Here is a 13,989-nt window from a genome sequence, read left to right on the forward strand (position 1 = left end):
AACTTCAGTAAATATTGTTTTTCTTTCTGTTAACAACAATGAAATGATAAAATGTATATAAATTATTGTTAATATTATTTTTTATATTTATATGATTATTTAAATATATATTAAAAATATATATTATTATTATTATATTATTTTGTGTGAAGTGTTTTGAGTGGTCAGTAAGGCTAAAAAGTTATCATCATTTTACTAAACTACATTTAATTTAGCTATGAATGTATTTTATTTAACGATGGTTGTTATTAAGCCTTCTAATGGACTGGCAGAATGCACCTGCCTTATGCTCTACGACCATTGTTGAAATGAAATGATTTGCTTTATATTAACTAAAATGCCATATAACCATATAGTGTAGTATTAAGTTGACACGGCCCTGGGGAAAAAAAAGGCATTAGACCATGTGTCCTTGGGGGGTAGAATGCTGTAGACCAGAGGTAGGCAACTCCAGGCCTCGAGTGCTGGTGTCCTGCAAGTTTTAGATGTGTCCTTGATCCAACGCAGCTGATTCAAATGGCTAAATTTTCTCCTCAACATGTCATGAAGTTCTCCAGAGGCCTGGTAATGAACTAATCATTTGATTCAGGTGTGCTGACCCAGGGTGATATCTAAAACCTGCAGGACACCGGCACTCGAGGCCTGGAGTTGCCTATCCCTGCTGTAGACTCTCGCTCACGCTTGCCTGGGAAAAAGTAGATAACAGGGGACCATCTTCTAGTGGAAAGTTACTGAGATGCTGTTGTTCAAACTAGAATGAGAGAGCGTCTGTAATAAAACTGTTAGGGGTACACCACCATTTTGAGATCCGCGGCAATGTGTCATGCAGGATGCATCTCCCGTCTAGAAGTAATTGTTTAAGAGAGTAAAGCATGAAATCGTTTACTGAGCAGTGTTTTGTCTTCCATCAGATGCCTCTGAGGAATCAAAAGAACTCGTTCAAGTGTTGATATTTAACAATTGGGGGCTCACTCCGGGATTCCAATAGGAAGCTAAGGAAGACAGATTGGGCAGTCTGGGGGCTTGATCAGCAAGGCGAACAGAGACCCGGGTCATTTTAAAATAAAGGTAAGCACCACCTGTTAAATCAAAGTGTGCATATTGGATATTATCTAAATTGTCTGTTCGCTAAGTTGATCGAATACTCAGTGTCAATTTGCTGCAGTAGACAAAGAGCCGGTGTGTGATCCGTCCCAGTGTGTTAGAGCAACGAAATTGTGGGTGTAATAAGTAAATAAGCCGAGTAAACTAATTGGCTGTTGTGGATAATGGCTGCTGTGGATAGCGACTGAAAAGTGTAAGAGTAATTATCCTTAGGCGTGATTGATCCACTTACTTTCATCTCAACAATTTCATCTCAACACCATAGATAGACTCCAGTCCCAGGATGACCCTGAACTGGATAACTGATTAATTTCAAATCACTTCACTTCAATTAGGATTTATTTGTATAGTACCAATTCACAACAGCAGTTTCCTCAAAGCACTTTATATGTTAAGGTAAAGACTCTACAATATTAGAGACAAAACCCCAAAAATTAGAGATACAAGCACAAAACTCAAACTATGAGAGAAGAAAAAAATGGCATATAATAGTAGAGCACTGCTTGATTGGAGGGTAATGAGGTGTGTTGGAATCACTATAAGATCAGCGGGTGTTTATGTGAGCACTACTTCAGTCATAGTCAATTTCAGTCGTGCCAGTGAAGTTGGAAACAGTACTCCCTGAGGACTGTAGTCTCATTCAGCAGGATAATGCAAGCTGACGCACAAGTTCCTTCAAAACTTTCATCATCTGGTCTCTAATGTCTCCACATCTCTATGAACCCAAGAATTATTCCTTGTACTTACTAAAAATGTTGTCAAATTTCTGAACTTGGAGGTAAAACACCATCAGTGTGGGTTTTGTTGAAAAAACATGGCAGTAAAAATAGCTTGCTGCTTCCTGCTCTGGTTATCAGCCAGATCATCCCTTCTAAGACTTTCCCAGTAGGCCTCAGTGTGTTGCTTCCCTTTGTTCCATCTTGAAGTAGTGCCATTAATCTTTTGCAATAACACTTGAGAGCGTTTATTTTTCTATGCAAGCTACGATTGTATTTGTCTTTTCAAGTGCTTGAAGAAGACATTCACCACGTCAAACAATATAGCTCCACTACAAATCAAACCTTCTTCACAATGCCATTCTTTTGATGTTAAATTTCAGCTGCTTGGAGTCTTTGGGAAGCCTTTGGTACATCTGATTAGGAGATTAGAAAAAACCCTGAAAATTGGTCTGAGAAATATAAGAAAAGCAGCTTTGTGAGGTGTTTACAGATTTCAATTGTGGTTGCTAAGAGAGGGCAGGGTGTGTGGTCGAGCTCCTCAAGTGCTACTTTACAGCCTCGCTCACATGTTTGGCAGGATTGGAGCTCTGATCTGCTCACATCAGTGTACCAACAAAGTCTTTTTCTTGGAGCCACATTTTAAATGTGAAATGAATCTGCTTTGAGCTGTGAATGTGCTATTAAAGGAACTCTGGAGGTTTGGATGGCTCAGATGATAACAGAGTTTCTGGATTACAATGCAACACCAAATGATTTTCCATAATTGTGTGAAAGCTCACAGCAGCAGAACTCTTCCCATGATCCAGCTGCACTCGGTCCTGCCCCCCTGTGTGTAAAAAGTTACGAACAGCCCCCTTTTATTGTCCCAGCCAAAGAAAATCCTGTAACGTTGACTCAAAACAGATTCTTCCTCCATCATACAGAACTGTTGTTAAAAACTATAAAATGAATTGGAAGTTATGGATGAAATGAAATATTCAGTTACAGTGAACATTTGCATGATCTGCGCAGCTGTGTCAGTGGTTTCACGAATGGTCAAATGGTCCATCACAATGAATTTTGGGACGGCATTTTCTCCTCCCTTTTCATAAACGATGGTTCAGTGTATCCTATGCTAACGGAAGCAATAAAGGAAGCGTTGAAGTGCTTCCTTTTTTCCCTAAATATTTGGAGAACTGAACAACTCTTACCACCATGCAGATACAGTCGGGTCACATCTCTCAGTCAGGAATCTTCCGAAGCAAAATGAACTTTTGGAACGCTCCCAATGGGAGCAATCTTTGTGTTATTTTTACTGTCATATTACAAAAAATATATTATAGTATATGATTTTGAACTGAATGGAACTTATTACGTGTTTAATGGTCACAGAACCTGTACAACTAATAACATCAATGTTGCCATCTGTTAGAGGAGTGCATACATTTTCTGATGCTGATAATATTACCGCGCCTTACAGGGTTTTTTATTTTCAAGGTATCAATTTTTTGCAGTCACTTATGTAAAAATTACATTGTTTTACTTACAGTGTGGCATTACCGTAAAATTAATTAATTACAAGTAAAATACTAGTAAAGTACTTAAGTATAAAATAAGTATAAAACTGCTTATAGAATGGGTTTATGTGTTTTCTGTAAACAGCTGCCAGGTACCTGAATCAGAAATATAAACAAATCTTTATAAAGAAAAAGTTTTAACTAATGCAAAACTTCTATTAAGCCTTACATTTTATTGCTATATTCCTGCTGTAGCTCACCAGCAGGAATACTGGAAACAAAGAAATTATGTTAACACCGCATACTGCAAACATAGCAGCTATTCTCTTAGTGATTAACTTAGTTTGAGGTAAAATATTTAATACAGTTTTCAGAAAAATGACTGTGGATAAATTGGATCACTTTGATTCAAAATACATAGATCTTTTAAAATAGAAGAAACTATTGACCTGTTGTGATGAGACCAATCACTGTAGAAAACATGGACGACCTAACAGCTCTCCCAAAATGAAGCAAAACCGTTTCTGTCGCCCCCAGGTGTCTGGCTGCAGTATAGGTCATAAACCCTGACTCCTCCATGTTAGTGAATGGGACTGGGGTCGCTAAAACAAGTTCTTTACAAATAATCTTTTTTGCAGATGCCAGGTTTCATATAATTCAGTGCTAAAATCACACTCATACAAATAATACACACAAAATACAAACTGGGAAATGGTTATATTTACACATTTCAAAGAATATAACCAAGTTGTTATCAACCGTCATCAGATATCAACCCTATGGTTGTTCAAGCTGTCTTTGTGTGGATCATTGATCATTTTCAAGTTTTATGGTTGCAACATTTTGACATTACATCCTATTTTACATCGTGTTTCACATATTATTGAGGGGCAAGTTAAAAGGTCAAAGGTCTCTCTCTCTCTCACTTTCAGTGCTGCCAAATTTGAATTTAATTCCTCATTACACTTGTTTTGTCCTGCTGTGTGTCTGTGTCCAGATCCTGGAATGTCTCAATCTTTGTGTTGGTCTACTTTATTTATAGCTTGTGTTTACATTTCAGGTCTCCAAAAAAAAGAAGTGAAGTTCATCATTGTAAAATCAGTTATTTGGTGGTCACTATATATCATATAGTACTTTAACCATTTTCCCCTCCCAAAGGGAGGGTATTAATATTTTATAGACCAAATAACAATGAATTTTGGAAAAACCCAGAAGAACCATTGATGAGTCTTTTCACTCCTACAAATACAGAAGTTCTAAAATAACAAATTTTCTCCTTTAAGGGCAGAAAAAACAAAAAAAAATAAATTCCACAACATATTATACAAGCATGGCTAAGGAATTACATACTTACTCAGCATCCGTTTTTGTATTTAATATTAACTATGGAACAGATGACTTAACAGCCTTAGTTATCTTCATTGGCCGAGGGCTGGAAATAAGAGATGTAATAAGCAGTTTAATTGATGTAAACTTTATTTACAGAATAACATAAAAATCACAGGCTCATGCCATGCTCCTACAGCCTACAAACACAGAGTGCTTCCTTCTGCTGAACAACAGTTTGGACAATGCACTTTACAGTGGCAACCACGTTCACCCTGCAGTCTGGCTTCATGGCTGCGGTTTGTTAAGTAAAGGTTAATGGAGAGTTTTACATACATTATTTACAGCTGAGTGTAAACCCACAGCACAGCGCAACACAACTGCACACATGTAAGAAAAATTCTCAGCGGTCACTTCCTTCCTTCAACAAAATAAGCCTTTTTTGTTTTTTTAAACTGCACCATTAATTGTACACCAGCTCCAACCCATTTCAGGGGGAAAACAGTAGCTTCTAGACTCTGAAGCAAGACTACAAAAACAGATGGAGTTACTAAAACAATGGATCTGATTCATTTAGTTTACAAAACCACTAATAAGTGGACTGGAGGAGTCTACTTTAGAGATCCGGACAAAAGGAGACCGTTATGAGATCAGCCCGTCCTTCAGTGCAAGCTGATGAGAGTTTGAAACATTTTCCCACTGTTTTCTGATGGGTCAACCATTGCATACACTAAAATGAGAAAATAACCTGCAGATTAATAGAGAACATCTAGTAGTTAAAACCCTATACCGAAGTGTGGACCAGCCAATGTTTTTGGTTACACTTTTGCTCTTCCTGTGATAACAAAGCTCAAGAAAAAGCCACAAAACAAACCAGATACTTTCTGAAAGCCCATCATCTGAGTATCTGGTTAAAGAAGATGCAGATAATCCATCAGAATCTGAATAAATGCAACTTAACTTACAATATCTTCAAGTCTGAAATTGACAAAAAAAACCAAAAACAAACTTTAGACACGTTAATTAAAGTAGGTGCTGGAGTTTTACAGTGTCACTTAGAGATGCCAACCATGGGCCAGAGGACAGAAAGCCTTTATTATTATTACTTGACTTCATGCAGCTATACAGTTGAAATTTAGTTAATGACCGTTAATGTGAAACAATGGTTTTAAGTACATTAATTTTTTGAAGGTTATCCTTTCAGCTGAATATAACATTAATTCCTATTTATAATCAATATGACCTGGACTCATTACTGAAGCTAAACTCTTGAGCAGTGCAGCAGTAAGTCAGCCTGTCCCAGCAAATTTCACTCTCCCAGTAATGACATCTCCTATTCAGAGGTGGAGAATGAAACCTGACAACTGGATTCACATCAGAATATAAAGTGTTACTAAGGCAGAAAAGGGGAAAAACTAAAGGCTTTTGCAAATAAAATTTAAGAGCATCTTCTCAGATTTCCTGCTGAGGTAAATTTAATTCATTGTGTTGAACACATTCTTTAAAATCATACGGAACTGATGCAAAGCTGAAATCACAGAAACCATGTATGACCAATAGGGGGCACTCACCTCATGTCACGCACCTCATTTTGGGCGTCTACCTGAATATTGCTACTGTTGTGTCCTTGACATTTTCCCCTGCAGCCAACAGAAGTGTTGAACTGTTCAATATATACAAAACAAAAAAACGAGCAGACAAGTGGCTGAGGAAGCTTCATAATACAGAGTGTACATAGAGGGCAAAGACAGAACAAAGTACATGATCCTAATTCTCTAACAACTACAACACCACCAGTGCCCCTCCTCTCATATTGCTGAAGGGCTTCAGCTTTTCACTCTGATGCACAATAACTCACATTCTGATAACAGTAGCTGAAAACACCTGTATGGTTTCTACAGGGTGCGTTTTATTTCTAACAACATACAGGCACAGTGGGTGGAGTCAGGTTCAAATCTGAGGCGGGGTCCTGTGTCCTTCTCTTTCCCTCCGGCAGAACATCAATATAAAGACAGCATGAGTTAAAAAGGTGGATGGTCCATTTCTTACTAGAGGACTCCACAAGGTTAATGGATGAGATGATGTGGTGCTCCTGCTTCACTGCCGTTTACTCTTTATCCTCTCTAGGCGTTTCTTCAGGTCATCCAGGTTGGCAGCTGGTGAAGCTGAGCGGGTGTTGGTGTGTGTCGGGGAGTGAACGTTGTGCTCCTGCATGTACAGCTCCCGCGACTCTTTCAGCTGTGACAGCTTGCTTTGCAGCATATCGGTGGATGATGCCACTGACGGCTTTGAGGACAGCAGGGAGGAGATGGTGGGTCGCTGCTGAGCCTCATCCTCACTTCCCCCAACACTCTGTTGCTGGTGGAGGGAGACAGAGGGCGAAAAGACACGTTAGCTTCGGTTGCATACCACTACTAACAAACACTCATCCTGGAATTAGGGCTGTGTGATATGACCAAAATCTAATATTTAAGACATCTATCGTCCGATAACGATATAAATCACAAAAATGTGACATTTTCTGTAAATTCTGTGAATCTCAGGCAGCTCGACTTGCGTGAAGTGTTTCCTGCTGCACGTTGTATAGCTGGAGTCGAGTGTTTTAACCGATACATTTTTAGACAAGTTGTTACGGCCGCCGTTTTCTTTGTGAGTATTTATTACAGGGCGTGCTGCAGGGAAAAGCCTGTTCTAACGTTTGAGTCTAAGGTTTATTTTTTAGCACCTGGCGGCTTTTTTTTAATTCTCATCCGTAAACAGTCTGCTCTTTCACGTGATTAAGTTTATTTTGAAAAGTCTCAACAGGATCTTGAGCTTTATTGTGAAAGGTTTATGTGGAAAATAAACAAGCGGACAAGCCATGGTTTTATCGTCGTTGTTGCTAATGACAACGCATAAAAACAGGCGCTTGTCCGTCTGTACTTCTCTCGTATAAAAGAGAGAACTTTAAGAAATTAATATAGCCACTACACTACTTTGATAAGCAGCTGTAGCTCATCAGTGCATTGTGACTTTACTAAATGAATAATACCAACTGACCCTGGAAGTGTTTTCCAGGCCTTGTCTTTGTCTGAGAATCTTCAGTCTTTCATAGTAAACAGCTGGCTTCAGCTCCTCGTTGCTGCTCAGACTGGAGTCAACACCATGCTGAGGGATCACTGCAGAGAAGCATACACACAGATGTTACTACACATTCCTGATTGATAATAACCAAAGAGCACCATGACAACATGGGGTACAGCTGTACCTGCTGTGGTCTGGATTCGAGTTTTCCCCTCTCTCTCAGACTCAATCATGCGAAGGCCTCGCTCCACGTAACTCTGGAAGAACTGGGATGTGTTTTTGAGGAACGGTTCCAGGTCTGCATCTGAGTACTTCTGTTTGTACTCATATAACTCTGTCAAACCCTGAAAAGGAGAGTGTTCATGCTTCACTTTGTTGTCCAGGGTCAAAAGTATCATAAAACGTATTTCAAAATTAATTACACTGCTGCTTTGATTTTCAAACAGGAGCGATGCTGACCTCTTTAGTGTTCTCCTTGGAGCCGATCTTCTTGAAGATTTCAGACAGAATGTCACTGACCTTTGCCTTTGACATCCGATCGTCCTGCAAAAGAAACATCAGGATAGTGTAACTCAGTAGTTGACAGTTCAATTATTTAACCCTCTGGACTCAATGGATTTGCTACATTATGCTTTTTCCTGAACACTGCCGTCACATTTAGTGCAGGAAGAAATGGTAAAAAACTGGATCGTCTAAGAAAAGCACCGGGGAGGAGAAGAGAGAAAAAACCCCGGAGGAATAAAACACATATTCACACAAGAAAAAGTAGAATTTTATTTAACTTGTAAATCAGCATTCTGCTCAACAAACTCACAACTCTGATGGAACATTCTCCATTTATAGAATCATTGCCGAGTTTTATGCGTTACTTACTATACGCAGTCCCCCCTTCTCGTTGCTCCGGTCACTCTTGAGTCCCGCCAGGTTTCCAGAGTGTTTGACTACCCGCCTCAGATGGGCCTCCAACTCAGACTCGTTACGATTCTCAATCATCGACAGGTGGTCAAGGATCTGATCATCATTAATACAAAGCAATAGGAAAGAGTCATCAATAAATGAACATTTTAAATACTCATTTAAAAAGAGTCCAATTCAAAACTTTATCAAAAGCATTAAGCATGAATGAATGGTAAAATAATGTGACCTGGACCTATGTATGGGTTACTAAACAGGTATTGCAGTTTTCTTATATAACTTTTATAAGAGCTTTTCTTGTTTTAGTGTCCATTCAAAGCTCTTTAGACAACAAGTTGCACTGAACCATACATTTAGATGGCACTCTAAAGGGAGCATGCAAACTCCACAAATGGAACCCAAGCCAACCAAGGGATTCAAAACAGCAACTTTTATTTTTGCTGTGAAGCGCTAGTATTAACCACTCAGCTACTGTGTGTGTTACCTTTGCCCCGGTGAGCTTGCAGAGTGTGTGTAGCAGCGTCTTGAGGGTCCTGTGTGGGACATCGCTCTTGAGCTGCTTAAGTTTCTCTTTGGGAAAAACTTTCATGAAGTTGTGGACATCCAGCAGGATCCGGTCCAGGTTTATGTTGTTGATGGTCTCTGGGAGGAAGCGGATAACCCTCCACAAACACTGAATGTAAATAAACATGAGTTAGAAGTCCAGTTTAAAGCATTTTTAGTGGACAGCAGGTTTGGCACTAACATCAGGTTCCCTTACTTTCATGACCAGCTCTGAGACCATGGGGGAACCAGCTGTCGAGACCAGTGTGTCCTGAAGCAACACCAGCAGAGCACTGCCAAGGGACGGGAAGGAAAGAAGTAAAGTTTATTTGTCAAGTCAATTTCACAGAAAAACAGTCACAAAGCACCCGTACACAAAACAAGTAAAATAAACAGGAACATTAAGGACTATAACAGCCAGTAAACACAATATCAACTGGTAGTTTAAAAACAAATAGTAATTCAATAAAAATAAATAAATAAATAAAAATCTCAGGAGAAAGTGATGCTAGAATGCGTTAATAGTCCAGCACTAAAATAATCTAAATGAATGACATAAATGTGTTGAATAAGGAGACCATTTGTAGCAATTTAAAAATGTTCCTTAAATGAAAGAAACAGGAACAAGACAAAAGGTTTTACATGTTGAAGTCCAAAGAAGCAAATATTAAATTAAGTCAAGACAGGTCGAGCAGAGATAATCGATTGCTATGAACTGGTGGTAGTGTCCATTTGGCAGGGCTGCTCGATTATGGCAAAAATGATAATCACGATTATTTTCACTGAAATTGAGATCTCGATTATTTGACGATATTTATTTAACAATAACAATGTATTGAATAATGACTTTAAAGATTGTCAAAAATTAATATAAAATAGTGTGCAAATACTGATAACAGTGCAAATGTTTGCAATATAAAAATAAATGAAAAATGTAAACATCTATGTTTAGTAAACTTCGCAGTGTTGCTCTGTGGTGCAGCTACGACACCGTAGCAAAGTTTACACACTATGTCTACTTGATCCACGTCTGACTCTGCGAACCCATAATGTTTCCACACCACTGAAATGGTAAATGGACTAGTTCTTATATAGCGCTTTTCCACTCTTCTGAGCACTCAAAGCGCTTTACACAACTTGTTCATTCACCCATTCACACCCATTCGCACAAGCACAACTGACATTCACACACATTCATACTCCGATGAATGCATCGGAGAGCAATTTCGGGTTAGTATCTTGCCCAAGGATATTTGGCATGCAGACTAGGGGAAGCCGGGAATCGAACCACCAACCTTCCGATCAGTAGATGACCTGCTCTACCACCTGAGCTACAGCCACCCGTGAAACTGAAGTTTTTTTTACCTCTTTTCAACCAACGGCAGTCACTCTCCTCTCCAAATAACTTCTGTTTAGCTTTCCGAGCTTCCCTCGGGTCCTCTTAATCAGCAGTCCCCAACCCCCGGGCCTCGGACTGGTACCGGTCCGTGAGTCGTTTGGTACCGGGCCGCGAGAGTTGAGGCTCAGGTGTGAAATGTATAGTTTTCAGGGTTTTTAATCGGTTTTCAGCGTTATTTTGTTATCATTTTTATCATTTACTCGGTTTTCCTGGGTCTTTTCACGTGTGTTATGAATAAATTTCTTTTTTTCGGTACCGGTACTAGTTTTATTTTGTTGTATTTATCCGCGACACCTTAAAGGCCGGTCCATGAAAATATTGTCGGGCATAAACCGGTCCGTGGCGCAAAAAAGGTTGGAGACCGCTGCTCTTAATTGTTGTGACACGTGTTCGAAATGCAGAGAGGTGCGCTCGATTTGCCACACGGAGCAGCGCGAGAGTAAAGCACGAGGGAGGGGCTAATAATCGGCTCAGTCATTTTTAATGATCGTTGAAAGCCCAGATCGTAATTGTGATTAAAATTCGATTCATTGAGCAGCCCTACCACTTGGGACAGCCAGGTATCCCAGAATCTATTTCAAATCACAAGCAGAGAAGCATCTGAACCAACACGTTGTTCGTGGATACTGAAGACTCCAGCCTGTCCAGAAATTATTACATCATCTGTTTTAAAAGAAATGTTTATTCAGCGGTAATCTAAGCACCAGCTCTCTGTTAGAATTTTCTGAGTTTACTAAAATAAAAATGAAATCAGAATAACATCTGATTTGTGTGGTGTGTGCTTTTTTAAAAAAATTTTTAATGTTGGCGTTTTGGTCATGTTACGTTTAACTGTCAAAGACTTGTTAGAAACTATGAAACATCAGATTTCTGGATGCTAGCAGTAATTTCCGTAATAGTCTATTTCAGTGTTGTGGTGTACAGTTACCACTATGTCGTTGGAAAGTCCACACGAGTCCAGATTTCTGAGGACACACTCACGTGGGCGTTATCTATGATACTCCTAAACTAAAAGTTAACTTAAGTCAACCAAGTCAGACAATTCTGTTGTAATGAAAAACAAACACTCATCCCACCCGCAAGTTAGCGCAGTGCCAGCTGTTTAATTCACAGCAGCTTCTGCGGTAACCATGGTAACCATGGACACTGAGCACGTGGATCGATGCAGTTCAGACTTTGGGTAATACCCCAAAATCTGTCTCTTTGAAACTAAAAAAGGCTCATTTATCAGCTGTGCAGTTGGTTTTCCAGCAGGGTCCTGCTGAAAAACTGCAAGATAAAGGGAAACATGTTGATGATGAATTATTAGTGTAAATAAAATGGAAGACTGTGGCGCTTTCTGCTGATCGTAAACTGAAACACTGAATGTAACTGGCTCCCAACCAGGTTGTGTGTTCAGAATAGGTTATTATGGTGATTCAGCCGCCCACCTTAGTAACACAAAACTGACCTCTCTGGACTTAAAGCTGTAAAAGAAAGAATGAAATAATAATACAGATACACACACAGAAGTTAGCTGAAGTTATCGCAGTGAGGAGTTTCTTCTTACTGACCTGATCATGTTGGTCTGGTCAGACTTCTCCAGGACTCTGATTACAAGCAGGTTGACAGACCTGATGACCTGTGTTCCATCTTCTACATCCTCCACTCTGCTGTCCAGCATCAACGTTATCAGACCATGCATCAGGTCCTTCAACACACCCATAGATGCCTCTCTGGCCAGGGACTCCATAGAGAACAGCTAGTAGAAAGTAACAAGAGGAGGTCCATAAAGACATCAGCATCCTCCTCTCAAATCAAGCTAACAGATTTGATTACTGTGTAGGCACAACTCACAGACAGCATGTTTCCTATGATGCAGCTATACAACTTTATGATATCCTTCTTATCCACCCGATCGTCAGCCATGTGCGTGCTGTTGATGAGCCTCAGCTGCATGATGGTTGCAATAAGAAACTGATCAATGTGTCCCGACATCACTTCCGCTTTGTCCTCCTGTCGCAGTACCTCATCAATCTGCAGAGGAAAGTAAAATCCTTCAGATTTAGAGAGAAATGCTATTTGGGAACACTGAGCATGGGTTCAGGGATACCATTATACTTTTATTCACCAACATTTATGCATCAAGTTGTGATAGAAGTATCTTTGTAGTGCTTGTGTCAATAAACAAATAAATACATCCTGACTATCATGTGAAAATATCCATTCCTGAAAAGAAGGGGAGGAAAAGAAAGACCTGTGCCATGTTTTCCTAGCAGTGCAAAGTCACCGTATTTTTTAAAGAAACTCTTCTGCTTCATTAATGATTATTGCGAGTGGTGGTTGACAGTTTACTAAATATTTCATATCCAATCAGTTGAAAATGTGCTCTGTGCAAAATATGTTTGTTTACCTGTGCCAGCGCCTGGATGCTGGTGTTGATGTCACCACTCGCAACCTGAGAGATGACAAAGTTGATGGTGGAAGCCGTGCTGTTGTGCAGTTCATCAAAGTGTGGCGAGACCGAACGCATCCTTTGAACACAAAATTGCAAAAGCAGCATTAAACCTCAACAAATGTTCACTTCTTTCTTCTTGTTTGTGTTGCTTGTGTGCGCGCTTAATTATCAGGACTGAGGTTGTTTACTTGGGTTCAGGGATCATGATGGGCTCCAGCAGCTCATCCAGCTTATGTTGGACAAGGTCCGGCAGCTCGCACACTCTACCCTGGTCCATCTCAATCATATCCAGGTCTAGCTGGAACTCCTTGGGGATGGATGGATGCAGGGACTCTGTGTGCTGTGCATTCTGACGGGCTTGGCTAGATAGATTGAGGGAGGGATTGGAAGACAGGTGGTGGGAAAAGAAGACAAGACACTAAATTTAGTTGAGCATAATAATCCATCAGTGCTGCTTAGCTCCAGTCCTCACACAACTTCAAGCTTTGAGAGATAATATGGATATAAGTGAATATCCTCAGCCTAAAGAAGGGTTTATGCAATTTAATATGATTAATAAATGAGTTTGAAACTCTCAAATGTCACATTTCTATGAATCACTGCATTCCAACACAGGACTTGTATGTGTGAGAATTGTCTGATCAACCAAATTTCACTGGGACTGTCTGAACAGAAACAGAGCAGCACTGATTTTAAAGACATTGAGTTTGTATCCTTCAGCGAGATGGGGAAAAAGTCATGTGGACAACCAGATAAAAGGCTACTGTTCATTACATTGATAACAAATAACAGGTTGATGAAAGTGATTTATCCAGCTGGTAACGTATTTCAGCAGCATAGCCTCAGCTATTTGCATAAAGGACCTATGACATTGATTTTGTAAAAAGAAAAACTTTGTACTTTTATAACAAGACTGAAATTTTAAGGAACCTTTTGTTTTGGGGAACGAATCCAGATACCTCAGAAAGGTGTAATGTCACTCTTGAG

The 13,989-nt window shown here is 39.7% G+C and overlaps 1 protein-coding gene across 7 annotated transcripts in view; it reads right to left on the reverse strand.

The window, feature by feature from the left end:
• Nucleotides 1–4,777: 4,777 nt before the first annotated feature.
• ckap5 (cytoskeleton associated protein 5) overlaps nucleotides 4,778–13,989 on the reverse strand; it is a 42,555-nt gene continuing 33,343 nt past the window's right edge. For all 7 annotated transcript variants that reach the window (XM_014329502.2, XM_014329500.2, XM_014329499.2 and 4 more), the window contains 11 exons: nucleotides 13,191–13,364; nucleotides 12,958–13,078; nucleotides 12,402–12,581; nucleotides 12,119–12,306; nucleotides 9,384–9,459; nucleotides 9,108–9,296; nucleotides 8,582–8,719; nucleotides 8,168–8,251; nucleotides 7,893–8,052; nucleotides 7,685–7,803; nucleotides 4,778–7,003 (listed from right to left, as the gene is read on the reverse strand). In XM_014329502.2, the coding sequence (XP_014184988.1) occupies nucleotides 6,743–7,003; nucleotides 7,685–7,803; nucleotides 7,893–8,052; nucleotides 8,168–8,251; nucleotides 8,582–8,719; nucleotides 9,108–9,296; nucleotides 9,384–9,459; nucleotides 12,119–12,306; nucleotides 12,402–12,581; nucleotides 12,958–13,078; nucleotides 13,191–13,364 (1,690 nt within the window). In that variant the 3' untranslated portion in view covers nucleotides 4,778–6,742. The remainder of the gene's footprint in view (nucleotides 7,004–7,684; nucleotides 7,804–7,892; nucleotides 8,053–8,167; nucleotides 8,252–8,581; nucleotides 8,720–9,107; nucleotides 9,297–9,383; nucleotides 9,460–12,118; nucleotides 12,307–12,401; nucleotides 12,582–12,957; nucleotides 13,079–13,190; nucleotides 13,365–13,989) is intronic.

Source organism: Haplochromis burtoni, unplaced genomic scaffold, assembly GCF_018398535.1.
Source record: "Haplochromis burtoni strain Fernald_Lab_line unplaced genomic scaffold, NCSU_Asbu1 Contig_517, whole genome shotgun sequence".
Classification (NCBI taxonomy): Eukaryota; Metazoa; Chordata; class Actinopteri; order Cichliformes; family Cichlidae; genus Haplochromis; species Haplochromis burtoni.